This window comes from Eptatretus burgeri, chromosome 3 (assembly GCF_056783735.1).
Source record: "Eptatretus burgeri isolate ZD-2024b chromosome 3, Ebu_testis_v1, whole genome shotgun sequence".
Lineage (NCBI taxonomy): Eukaryota > Metazoa > Chordata > Myxini > Myxiniformes > Myxinidae > Eptatretus > Eptatretus burgeri.
The window spans coordinates 111,418,224-111,431,931 of NC_140963.1; the positions used below are offsets into that span (position 1 = coordinate 111,418,224).

At 48.9% G+C, this 13,708-nt stretch overlaps 1 protein-coding gene across 1 annotated transcript in view; it reads right to left on the reverse strand.

Moving 5' to 3' along the window:
* The window catches only part of LOC147030731 (uncharacterized), a 47,553-nt gene that overhangs the window by 4,889 nt on the left and 28,956 nt on the right, over nt 1-13,708 (reverse strand). Inside the window, exons 14-15 of the mRNA XM_085872195.1 lie at nt 9,162-9,216; nt 8,793-8,895 (exon numbers count right to left, since the gene is read on the reverse strand). Coding sequence (XP_085728321.1) covers nt 8,793-8,895; nt 9,162-9,216 — 158 coding nt within the window. The remainder of the gene's footprint in view (nt 1-8,792; nt 8,896-9,161; nt 9,217-13,708) is intronic.

Consider the following 13,708-nt stretch of genomic DNA (forward strand, 5'->3'; position numbering starts at 1 on the left):
CATCAGCAACCCCCTCCTGTTTCCCCCCCCGCGCTGAGATAGTGCGACCAAGGGGGCCCCGTTCCCACCCCCTGCCAGGCACTGTCCACGAGGCCCGCGGGTTGCGGGGCCATCGCCGCTCCGCGTCTCATCACCAGACGGGTAGGCCCGACCCGGTGTCGGCCTCAGGCCTACCCCATTCTTGGGGGATTTCTTTTCCTTGGTTTTGGGTATGTGTCGGCGCCGTCTGTGAAGTAGAATTGTATAAGTGTTGCCGTGTGCTCGGTAGTCGGTATTAGCTCTGCACTGTGTTTTCACTTTTATGTTTGCTTTTTGGTGTAAATGGAATTGTGTTTTCTTTTTTTTGTGTGCATTTGGTGGAATTGTATTTGTGTGCTTCCCGTGTGCCGAGAATAAATGTGCTTTATTGTTGAACTGTTCTCCCGCTTCGCTTCGTCTTTTCCCCATTGAACCCCCATCTTGCTTCACGTAAAGGGTTGGTAGTGGGCTGAGTACGCCCGATAATTAATCGAACCGTCGAGGTCGACGATAACACCGCTCGGTTATTCTGATAGTCGGAACGGGTCGCTTAAGTGGCCCGTGCCCGGTCGACCTGCGGCGAGGTGCGATCGCCCGGTCTACCCTCCGCGTGGGTACCAGGTAGTTCGAATTTGGCGAGCAACCCTATCCCACGCGGGGCTGATTGGCTCGATCGCGGTGAGACCGAAAGGTCCACCCGTGACTGGTTCCCGGCGTTAGTCCGAGAGGGTCACGACTGGATTGTCCGTCCGGTGGGCGACGTGCCGCGATTCGAGTTACGTGGCCGTTCGCACGCCGGCGGGCGCGAAGACCGCAACACTGGTGTCAGGAGTGGGATACAAATTCATCGCCCTCCTCGCGGCACTGGTATTGGAGAGCGGGACAACAGGCTCTCCTGTCTCCGGCTAAATTCACGGGAATCGGTCCAGGGGTGAGAGAAGCGACCCCCGATTCCCTCCAAATTACGAGCGAGCAAATTAACCCTTCACGAGAAGCAAGATGGCGTCTCAAGGCGAGCGGGAGCCGGGGGTATAAGAAATGGATGTAGAATGTGTAGGATCCATGGTCCAGGATGAAATCCCCGTGCAGGAAATGTTGATTGTGCAGGAACACGGACTCGCCCAACTAAACCCAGAACCTGAAATGGGTGCGGCAGCGGCCGCAGTGTATGACACCTCCCCCCCCCTCTCCACCAAAACCCTTGCTAAAACGGTTCAGCTGAGTGCATCCAACATGGCCCAGCTATGCGCCATGCTGGCGGCAATGAACGAAAAGATGAATGCGAAAATGATAAAAAATGGATGCGAATATGAAAAACGAAATGAAAGGCATGAACGAAAAGATGGATGCGAATACACAAAAAATGGATGAAAAGATGAACAAGCAAATGAATGAAGTGAAAACGACGATGGATGCGAATACACAGCAAATAAACGGAATGGAAGCAAACATGAAAGAAGAAATGAAAGAGCTGCGGGGTGAGACGCAGAACATGGGCCGATGCCTGCAGGCGGGCATGAAGGCCGTGACCAGGGAGCTGGGAATGGCGACTTCACGTGTGGGAGCAAACGAGCTGGGTGGGGGTGCAACGGCTGACAGGCCCGCGGTGGAGGCGGGTGAAAAAATAATTCGTGGAACGTGTTGGGCGAGGGTCGTGACGATGACCGAAAGGGAAAAATTAAATGGGGAGACCAAAACGTGTGAGACGAGACACGAGGTGACGACAAAGGAAATAATAATAGTTGAGACAAGGGAGGTAAAGGGTGAAGAGTTGGCAGTGACGGTAGCCGGGAAGGGAACGACAGAGGAGAGACTGCACGGTGAGGACGGGGTAAGTGACGCACACACACACACGGAGGTAGTGGAGGATAATGGGGGTGAGCTCGCGGAGCGTGTAGGGACCCGGTGCGAGCAGCGGGATGGCCTCCTCCAGGAACGAGGGGAGGGAGTATGCCCCCTTGAGGCGAGTCACGACCAGGTGAGTTCGGTCGTGCTTTGCGAGGTTGAGGGGACGAGTGCTGTGGACGGGTGCACGGAGAGCTTGGGGGGTATAGAGGCCCCGGAGACCCTTGTGGGGACACAAATCCCCAGTATGGTTGTCCCTGTGTGTGTGGTGCAAGGTGTGAGTGCGTCCCCGTGTGTGGAAGCGACCCCGTGTGTGAGTGGTGTGGTGGCGATGGTGCCAGAGTGCGTGCTTCCCAGCACGCCGTGTGTGGATGAGGCACGGAGTGTGAGTGAGGAACCGCGGGTTAGTGCCCCCGCGTGTGTGAGTGAGGCACGGAGTGCGAGTGAGGCACCGCGGGTGAGTGCCCCCGCACGCGTGAGTGAACGGCCGTGTGCAAGGTCGCTGTGTGCCAGGGAGACCGTGTGTGTGAGAGAGCGGTATGAGAGGGAGATGTCGGTTGGCATGCGGGAGCACGCAGCCGCGTCTCCCGGTGTGAATGTGATGGAGTGGACTGTGTGCGTCGTAACACGCAGGTGTGCGTGGGTTGAATGGCGACGACGAATGCGACAGAGGAAAGAAAGCCGAGTAGCGGCTGTGGTTGTTTCGAGCACCGTGCCGGGTTCACCCAGCAGTGAGCACGCGGTTCGTGCTGTGCAACGCACGAGACCGCCACGTGCTCGCTTGCGGGAGTGAAGTCCCGGTCCGGAAACGCACGCGGTGGATTTGCCGATCCCGCGGACGGGCAAAGTTTAGGCAGGTAAATGGATTTGGACCGGACGGGTTCTCCACGCGATCGTGTGTGTTAAGCTCCAACGGGCAAAGCACATGTGTTCGCGTGGGGAACCCCTCGAGACATGGGGCTTGTTTTTTTTATGCGCACGGTGACGTCATGGCTGCACGTGGGGTTGGAATCCGGCAGGAGGGGTATCTCTGCCGGATGGTCCCGTCCAAGGAGGGACGAGGAACACGTGCAGCTGCATGACGTCACGGGCAGGTGCAAAGTGCGCGAGCTCTGAGTTGCCGCGCTGGCGCTGCGCATGTAGAAAAAAAAAAAAAAAAAAAAAAGAACAAGCCTCACTTTCGGGTGCAAAGGATTCCTGGGCAAGGGGTGAAAGACCCCCTTGACCTGGGCACAGGATGGAAAACTAGTTAGGGGGAAGGGTTAGCTTAGTTAGACCGACTTCATGGGGCAGGGGTAAGTCCTCATGGAGTCCGTGGAATGGATTAGATAGAGGGATTGTAGCGAGATTTAGGTTGGGAAATAAAATGAATTTTTGAGTTTGGAGACAGTGACTGACAGTGAGTGTGTAGAGGGGACGTAGTTTAGCTACGTAGTGTTAAAAGGAACGTGCTATAGTTTAAGGGACGACGTGGGAGCACGAGTTAGTTAGGGGAGGTAGTTAGAAGGATGGCAGAGTTCAGTGGTGTGTGTGTTGAAGAGTTGGTGAGTTGTGAGGTGAGTACTTGTTGAGTGAGTGAGGCCAGCGGGTCTGTGTGAGTGGAGTGAATGGGGAATGCATGGTGCGATGAGTGATTGGGGGAGGAGTGACTCCCGCCCAAGGGACCCGGGCTTCAGAGTAAAGTGAGTTAGCTGGGTTAGTCAAATTGAAAAATGGAGGTCGTTTTGTTGTTGGTGGGAAAGTAGGCTCGAGACCCATTTGGAGGGGTGCAGGAGCCCTGTTGACGGGCTTGGGAGCGTGGCTGCGAAAGGTGAGTATCGCTGAGTGGGTACCCCGGGCACCAGGCTAGTCGGCCGCGGTAGGCCATGGGCCCATGGGGGGCCGGGATAGAGTAGTGGGCACGGGTGCGCCTGCTTGGTGCGGGGGCCCGGGGCGCCATTAGCCGCGTGGGCAGTGTTGTGGGCACGGGTGACCCTCGGAAAGGGGCCCGGGAGGCCGGCCTGCCACGTGTGCGTTTCAGGGGAGGTGCCATGGGGGGGAACTCCCCGGTGTTAGGGAGCTGGTAGGCTCGGAGGCAGTGTAGTGCCCGGGGGTGCCATAGCGGGAGATTCGGCAGAGGGTCGTGCCTGCCAAAGGGAGCCACGTGTCCCAGCCAGGAGACCGTGTGAGGGCACGGAGAGAAAATTGGGGGGCGAGGCCCGAAATTGTGAGGACACCAACACAGGCGACGGGAATCTGGGTTGTTGGAACCAATAGTTTAAGCGAGAGGCGCTTGTTGAAAGCCCCGGGGTAGTTTAACAGTTAAATGGTTAGGGTAGATTAGGTGATGTACCCCTCCGCACCATCCATCCCCTCGCTGTCGTTGTGGGCCGCTGGACCCACTTTGGGTTATAGATCGCCGAACTCTGGGGAGGCCATTCTGAGGCTTCGTTGGGCCTCGACGCAGGACGTTAGCTCTCCCTTATTCCCCTCCGGGAAGGGAACGTAGGGGTTGGGAGTAGGCTAGGTGACAGGATAGGTTAGCCGAACAAGGACAGTAAAGGGGGTTAGGGGACGATTTATAGTGGGGAAGTAAAAATAAAAACAACAAAAAAAATAAGTTGGGGCTAAATTGGGGTTTGACAAATTAAGGGAGTGGGTATGTACAGTGACAGGCAAAGGCGATAGGTTGGGAGGGAGACAGGTAGGTAGGTCCGAGCCCGCCTTCCAAGTGGCCAGCACCACCGCACTCCCTCCACCAACCTCCATTGAACGGCAAAGGCTGGCCAACTTCATCGGCTGGCCGTGTTTTGCTTCAAGGCGGAGGCCGGCCAACTTCATCGGCAGCTGTGTTCTGCAAGGCCTGTGCCGGCCAGTTCATCTGCTGGCTGTTTTTCTTCAAGGCCTGTGCCGGCCAGTTCATCTGCCGGCTGTGTTTGCCTGCAGCGGCCTTCTTCTGCGGGCTGTGTTTGCCTGCTGCCTTTGCCATGCCATGCCCACTGCCCCTGTTCACCAGCCCCCGTTCAATTTTTGCTTTGCCCCCCCTGTTCATTTCCATGTGCGCCAGGATCAAGGCAACAGTTTGCAAGCTGCGAGAACTGCCCTGTTGGCAGCTACAACACGGGCCTGCAGTGGCGGCCCGTGCACCGTGTTTGTGTCCATGCGTCCATTCGTTGTGTTCATTGCGTGTGCCACTTGAGCTGGCACGGAGACTGCGTTTGTGCAGCCCATGCACCGTTGTGGTTCACTGCGTTCAGTTCAAAAGGGAAGGCCTTGGACTGCGTGTGAGCAGCCAGCCACGTTCCCTGTCACCTGCATTGTTTTGAGCCAGAGACTGCATGTGGGCAGCCTGGCTCCCTGCTAACTGCTTTTCTTTGCAGAGTTCAGTGATCCTGGGCCATGGTTTAGTGTAAAATTTGTAAGTTAAGGTTAAGATGTACTGTACATATGAGTGCGCCCCCGGCATGTATGTCTTAGCGCCGGCAATTTTATTTAAGTCGTCCGTGTGAGTGAGTTTGTTTAGATAGTTACGCAGCCCTCAGGTTATTTATTTTGGGGACACGAATACCATGAATGTCGCACTCAGGGATCCGTAGGTAAAATGTACGAGGGAAAACTACACATGATGGCACACGAAAATTTGACGACTCGGGACGAGTCTGTAAAAAGGGAAGGGGGTAGTGTTGTGGTTACCAGATTCGCAAACCACCATTCAGGTCCCTTAGGTGAGGTATCTCGGTAAGTGCATGTGTAGTTAGGCCCAAACCCGTTGTCTAGTGGGAATACATGTCATTTATACGTGCTGCGACTCTTCAGGATAGCCGTTTTTCTTTTACTATCTTTATTTTGGACCAATCGCCACCATCACAACCACAACATCAACCACCGACCACAACCACCGCTTCACCACAACCGCCACGACCTTTACCGTCACAACTCGCCACCATCGCATCACCGTCATCTCGCGCCACTCATGGGCACCGATGCTGGACTCGTGTGGGGCGCACGTTGAACAGCGTGTACAAAATCACGGATTTTCTGCTTCAAAAACGGATCGAAAACGACACACGCCCACTTTTTGCCGTCCAATCGGTGAGCGAGGCGAATTGGCCCGCCCCAGGGCGATCGATATATGCAAATTTGTGGATCAAAGCCTTCACGCCCACTTTTTGTCGGGCCAATGGGGAGCGAGGTGAAAGGTCAAAGGGAGGGGGTCAAAGGCGAAGTTACGGGGGGGATAAAAGGACGGTGTTCGTCAGTCAAAGGAGTCGTAAAAGTCGGAACGAGAGAGTCAGTAAGGAGAGAGTCAGCAGAACGAGAACGAGGAGTCGCAAACAAGAACGAACAGAGAGTCAAGACTTCGCGGGCGGTGGAGCTGCTCGTCGTGTGCGTTGAAGTCGGAACGGAGGGGACGAGCTGTGGAGAGGCGACGAGGGCGGACGAGGGGGTGCTCGCGTCGTGCAAGGAGCTGCGCGCCCGAGGGAGGCCGACAGCGCGACCTGGCCGAGGTGGAGACGCTCGTCACATATAATAAAGATCCTCTATACCCCGAGCATCAGCAACCCCCTCCTGTTTCCCCCCCGCGCTGAGATAGTGCGACCAAGGGGGCCCCGTTCCCACCCCCTGCCAGGCACTGTCCACGAGGCCCGCGGGTTGCGGGGCCATCGCCGCTCCGCGTCTCATCACCAGACGGGTAGGCCCGACCCGGTGTCGGCCTCAGGCCTACCCCATTCTTGGGGGATTTCTTTTCCTTGGTTTTGGGTATGTGTCGGCGCCGTCTGTGAAGTAGAATTGTATAAGTGTTGCCGTGTGCTCGGTAGTCGGTATTAGCTCTGCACTGTGTTTTCACTTTTATGTTTGCTTTTTGGTGTAAATGGAATTGTGTTTTCTTTTTTTTGTGTGCATTTGGTGGAATTGTATTTGTGTGCTTCCCGTGTGCCGAGAATAAATGTGCTTTATTGTTGAACTGTTCTCCCGCTTCGCTTCGTCTTTTCCCCATTGAACCCCCATCTTGCTTCACGTAAAGGGTTGGTAGTGGGCTGAGTACGCCCGATAATTAATCGAACCGTCGAGGTCGACGATAACACCGCTCGGTTATTCTGATAGTCGGAACGGGTCGCTTAAGTGGCCCGTGCCCGAAGTCGACCTGCGGCGAGGTGCGATCGCCCGGTCTACCCTCCGCGTGGGTACTTAGGTAGTTCGAATTTGGCGAGCAACCCTATCCCACGCGGGGGCTGATTGGCTCGATCGCGGTGAGACCGAAAGGTCCACCCGTGACTGGTTCCCGGCGTTAGTCCGAGAGGGTCACGACTGGATTGTCCGTCCGGTGGGCGACGTGCCGCGATTCGAGTTACGTGGCCGTTCGCACGCCGGCGGGCGCGAAGACCGCAACAATATATATATATACATATATATATACATATATATATACATATATATATACATACATATATATATATATACATATACATATATATATATATACATATATATATATATATACATATATACATATATATATATACATATATATATATACATATACATATATATATATATATATATATATATACATATACATATATACATATACATATACATATATACATATATATATATATATATATATATATATATATATATATAAATATATATATATGTATATATATATATGTATATATGTATATATATATATATATACTACACATACATACATACAAATATGCTGATGAAGTTTCAATTTGATATCGAGAAAAATTATTGAGGTATGATAATAAATCCACAAAAGTCCCATTTGATTATAATAGGGTGAAATTGTTGTCATGGAAACCATTTACATGACAAAATGGCTAAATTGATCTTTCTGATTTTTCATGAACCAGGTCTGACCCAGTATGCAAATTATATTGAAATTTCAAGTCAATAGGATCAAAATTGATGATTTTATATGACCTCGAGCGTTGACCTTTTGACCTCAAAAATAGGCTTCGGTGGGCCAGTGAATATCCTGGTCACATTTCAGATAAATCGGATGAAAATCGACTTACGAGACCTTGACCTAACCCTTTGAGCTTTTGACCTCAAAAACAATATGCTTCTCGGTTTTGATTGGTAAATCAATTAATTGATTCAATATGCAAATTCTGTTCAACCAAGCCAAGTACGCAGCCTCCGGGTGAGTGGAGATTGCGCATTACTTACTGAAAAGAGAACTCTATGGATGTTTGTGTGTTGTGCATCTAAAGAGGTCTAAAGGGCCTAAGATATCCAAGGTGTCGAAAGAATCTTAATGGTCCAATGGGTCTGCAGGGGTATATAAAGGGTCTAAAGGTCTAAGTGGTCTAAAGATATGTACGGTAATTTCCTATAGTAGTTGGGGTCTAAAGGGTCTAAGGAGTGTAAAATGTCTAAGGCTCGTCTAATGAGAGTAAAGGTGTAAGGGTCAAGGGGTCTAAAGGTCGTCAGGAGTCTATGGGGACTGAAAGGTCTAAAGGGTTCTTACGGAGACGACGCGGTTTAAAGGGATCTTAATGGTCAATGGGGGCTAAGCAGTCTAAAGGCTCTAAGATGGTCTAAAGGGTCTTAAAAGGTCCAAAGTGTCTAAAGGGGTCTGAAAGGCATCAGGGATGTCAAGGTGTAAATGTCTAAAGGGTATTATGTCCCAACAGTAGTTACATGAAAGGGTATAAGGGGTCTGTAGGGTCTAAGAAATATAAAGTGTCAAAAGAGGGTCTAATAAGTCTAAATGTTTAAAGGCAACATCTCTCTGGCCATTCTCAGAGACCTGTTTCAATGCCGGCAAATCTGGCAATTCACTCAAGCAGATTGGCAGGGACTGCAAGTAGCTTTCTCTCTTCAGGACTGGTCTCCAATATTTACTGCCCCTGATATTATATGCTGCCATATCTACTGCCCCCAAGTACAACCAATGTGGAAACATTTAAACTTACGTGGAATAGCTTGCGCATGTTCCTTCACATCTTCCCCGTGACACAATGACAGAACAGTCTCCATGTTTGATCTCTTCCTCCTCTTCAATTACTTCACATTTTCCTACAACCATAAATAAATTTTGCAATAATATCAGGAAAATCAGACACAAGAAGAGGCTTAAAAAAATCAGTTCAGCATGTCCATGTCTAAAATTAAATGGCACCCAATGGTGCAATGCTACTTTGTCATTTTCTTATACTTTTGATTTATAATATTAGGAGACAATGGGATGTGAGAGCAATTTATAATATTTTGTATAAATAGGGGTCTTCGGGTACGGGCAATTAAGTTATGCAGTGTAAATGTAAAGAAGTCTATGTATTCACCACTGAAGGGAAGACACTTTTTGCAGCATCCGTTTTCATCTAATATTTGTTGATTCTGTGAAAAAAACAACAAACAAGCATGGTTTGAGTGTAATTAAAACAGGTTTAATTAAACATAAAGATCACATTGAATACAACCGAAAGAATACACACACATAATGCAACAATTTTGCGGTTTTGACTCTTAAGTTTGTATTCTTATTTCTGTACCATTTTCCAACAGGCAGCTTCTTGGGAATTTTTTGTGAGACAATTTGCCACGACCTTCATACCAAAGGTTCATGGCTGGAGGAGTGTGGAAATTGGAATTTGCGAGGACACGGGCACACACACACACACACACACACACACACACACACACACACACACACACACACACACACACACACACACACACACACACACACACACACACACACGATAGGTTGCTCTTTTTGAAAGGTGTTCGCAGATCGGTTTGTCAACAAGTAAATTCTATGAGACAGCAAAGGTAGCTTAACATCTCCTTGGAAAAAAAACAAAAACAACAGCATCCATGTGGAAGTGGATGAGAGTGTGTAGTCGGATCCTATTTTGTCAAAAACGGAACCTGGCTTATGGGCTAGTAGGGTAGTCAATATGCATTCACAATGAGCTCTGAGCTGTCTCAAGGCCCTGTCACACCTTGACGTTTTAGCCAGCATATGCCAACGTATGAAAAATTTGGCGAATACGCTGGCACACGTCGAATACGCTATGGGAAAGTTTTGTATACGTTAAGAGCACGCTGAAGCACGCTGGCATACGTCGTAGTACGCCGAGCTCGTTGCCAAATTTTAAGAATGCTCAAAATTTTTCGACGTGCTCGGCGTATGACTCACACGTTCCGCATATGCTGGCCATAAGTTGTAAGCAAGTTATGCGATCGTTGACACGCCGACACACGTTACTTGTAAGTTACTCATAAGTCGAGGTAATGTTTAGCGTACCCGAAACTTATTTTTAACCTATGAGTAACGTGCTTTGAACCTATGTGTAATGTATCTCAAACGCATATTGACGTATGTAAACGTATTTGACGTCTTCCGGACGACTACAGAACTTACTGAACGTGTTTCTAACTTACAGCTACCGTGTAATGGCGTATTGGCAGCGTTTAGGGGAATTGGTATATAAAAATGGGGTTCACACAGGAGGAACCCATCAGTGTTTCAGACTCCATGGTGAGTAGATGTCCATGTCAGTAGTTTCAGTAGTAGTATTAGCAGTAGTAGGTAGTAGTGGTAGTAGTAGTAGTAGTAGGTCCATGTCAGTAGTAGTAGGTGAGCGTAATGGGGAGGATGTGGGTGATGATGGATCCTCCTTGCGTCCGCGTCACGGCCACGGCCAGGAGACTTCTTTGCAGCATTCTTCGAAATGACGGTGATGTTGACACTTCGATGTCCAGTGCGGTTATGATTTGAATCATCGAGCGGCAGCCTTTTTATAGGCTACGCCACGTGATCGTCGCGATACGCTGCCACGTGCTATGTATAAGTTAGACTATCGTTGGGCATAGGTTGTGAACGCCGACAACAAGCTAAGCATTCGTTGGTATAAATTATCGAAATGTTCTGTATACGTTACTAATACGTTATGCATACGTCCAACTCGTTATGAATACGCCCAAAACTGAAAAAAAACATCAATAGTTCAGCGAACGCCAGCGTTTTACATACATTTTGATACGTTGCTATACGCTGGCTAAAACGGCAAGGTGTGACAGGGCCCTAAACTGGGTTTGAATCTCGACTCTGTTATCCAGTTATATACTGTCATCCTAGTGCTTCACTTGTAGGGTGGGGCATCAATGTGTGCACCGTCCCTTGGATGGACGTTAAGCCAGAGGACCCATCTGCCAGCAGTTATTGATGGAGGACATTAAAGATCCCACGGTATCTTCCAGGAAGAGTAGGTAAGTATCGCCACCACCCAAAACAAATTATAATTTCCTGGCACTTTCAGTTGAACGTCAGACCGCGAAAGATAGTTCAAGAAAAAAAATTGGCTCCAATGTTTCCCTCTGACCAATTCCAAAAGGAAGTGAGAATAAAGAAGAAAAAGAACAAAAGAAGAACCTGGCTTTGGCAAATACATTTAATTGCACAATAAACGTGTGTCTGCTCTTGGGAAGCGATCCTGTGAGACTCAAAGTACTTAACTGCACAACAAATACATTACTAAAAGGAGAAGTGCATAAGTGTGTGCATGCACATGCACCACACTTCATTCTCAGATGGGACATAAGTTTGTGAAGTGCAACATGTGCTGTCTTTTGATTAAACCAGTCAGCGAAGTGACGGCTCGGCACGGGCTGGTCAATTATGAACAAGGCAGGCAGAACATTTAACAATGAAGAGCCTTGCCAAAGTATTTGTCCAGATATCCCCTTTTTATGCAACTCAATTGAGCTGCGGACAAAGATGCTCACTTGGACATAACCTGCATTCAAAGTATAGAAGCAACTGACGGTTAAATTAAACAACTAGATTTGTACCGAAAGTTGGTCAGGGTGCTATTTTGAAGCTATTTTGCATGCGGACTCACACACAAACTGACAGGCCAATTACAATGGGCCCCTCGCCGTCCCCCCCCCCCTTGTCGGCGAGGCTATTTCTTAAATTTGAAGGATAACGGACAATGGCAGTGACCTAATTACTCTTTCGGTTTAGAGGAGAGATGATAATTTTAGGTCAAATTATTTGCCTCAAATCGAATAATGTGGTAAATACTGGAATTAAAAAAAAAAAAAAAAAAAAATCGGTGACGTAAAAAGGGAATCCACATGCCATTCTTTTTTCTTTTTCTGAAAGCATTGAGAATCATCAATCAGGGTCTAATTTGAAGGGGGTAAAAAATTGAATTTTTTTGCCAATTATAAAGTGTTGAAAAAAGCCCTGGAGGGTCGACTTTTAATTTCAACAGTTACGTCACATCTGGAAGTCATCTTGATCCGATCAGCGGTTTACATAGAGAAACGGTGTGTATTGAGCTCAGATTCAGATACTGATTCCGCCATCATCAGTAACTATAAAGGTTCTTAGAATAAATGAATCAACATAAAATGTTGAAAAATAATAACTAGCAGAAACCCCATCACAGACGGATTCCGTTCATTCAACCACCCTCACCAGCTCACCCACACTCGAGGGACATGGACTGGACAGGGCATGCTTGCCTCTGCCTACTCATCCCCCGCCCCTGCCCCATTCCCCCCGCCTCCCACCCCCTGCCTTCAATTTGCTTACCCCCGCCCAAAAATTTAATTACCCCGCCCCCGCCTCTTCACTCCCCGCCACCGTCTCTTGATTCCCCGCCCAAATTGCACCCGCCCCCCTGTCCACCCCTCACACTCAACCCCGCCTAATTCACCCCAGCCCCCACCCCATTTCCCCCCGTGTCCCGCTTTCAATGTGCTTTCCCCCGCCCAAAAATTTGCTTACCTTGCCCCCCGCCTTCGCCTCTTCACTCCTCACCCCCGTCCCTTGATTCCCCGCCCCACTTGTCCCTGGGCCCCCGCCCCCTGTCCACCCCCTCACACTCAACATCGCCTAATTCACCCAGCCCCTGCCCACTCATCCCCCACCCCATTTTCCCCCATCTCCCGCTTTCAATTTGCTTACCCCCGCCCAAAAATTTGCTTACCTTGCCCCCCGCCTCTTCACTCCCTGCCCCGTCTCTTCATCCCCCGCCCCCGTCTCTTCACTTCTTGCCCCCGTCTCAACGAAAAGTGTTTATTCTGCTTCAGAGTTGAAAGTTGACTATTGCCACTATGTGCAATGCACTCTTACAGGTACGAAGTTTCTTTCAGTCGAGGTCACAGTACCGAGAAAAAGGTGACGCGACCGCGAGGAGGAGCACAAAATTGGTCCTTCAGTATTAATATACAGTCATGCGCTGCTTAACGACATTGCGGGCAACGAAGGATCGTATATACGACGGGTCTGCCAGCTCTGAAAAAAAAAAAATGAAAAAAAATATGTAGCTGAAAAATTCCTATCGCCGAGTGATGTCGCCTCGTATAAAAATAGCACATACAATTATGTACACTGTACAGAACATAATACCTCATAATGATAAACAACAGTGTGGCCCCGTTATAATGCGATCATTGAGGTCCATAAAATGTCATCGCTAAAAAAACAGGGTCGTGCTAAATCGGGATTCAAGGAAATCGGCTTTCAAACTGAACCAATGTATCCACGTTTACCTTCTATCAAGTAAATTACCTTTGAATTGAAGAATTCCACGAATAAATCGTTGTTGTTCATAAATTAAAACACAAATTTATTTTTAGTGAAGCTTTTTATGTTGTTAAAACAATCGCACTGTTCCGAAAATATATCACAATTGACAGGTGCTCGTTTATTCATTTGTAAATTATAACATCGATGCAATGATTACGTATTTATAAAATCCCAACGCTATTTATTCACCTTTTTATAACCGATGTGAGAGGAGGTTGTAAGCTGCTGCTAACAACACTGATGGCCGTCATGAACTACACAAAGGTAAATGTAACGTGTCTT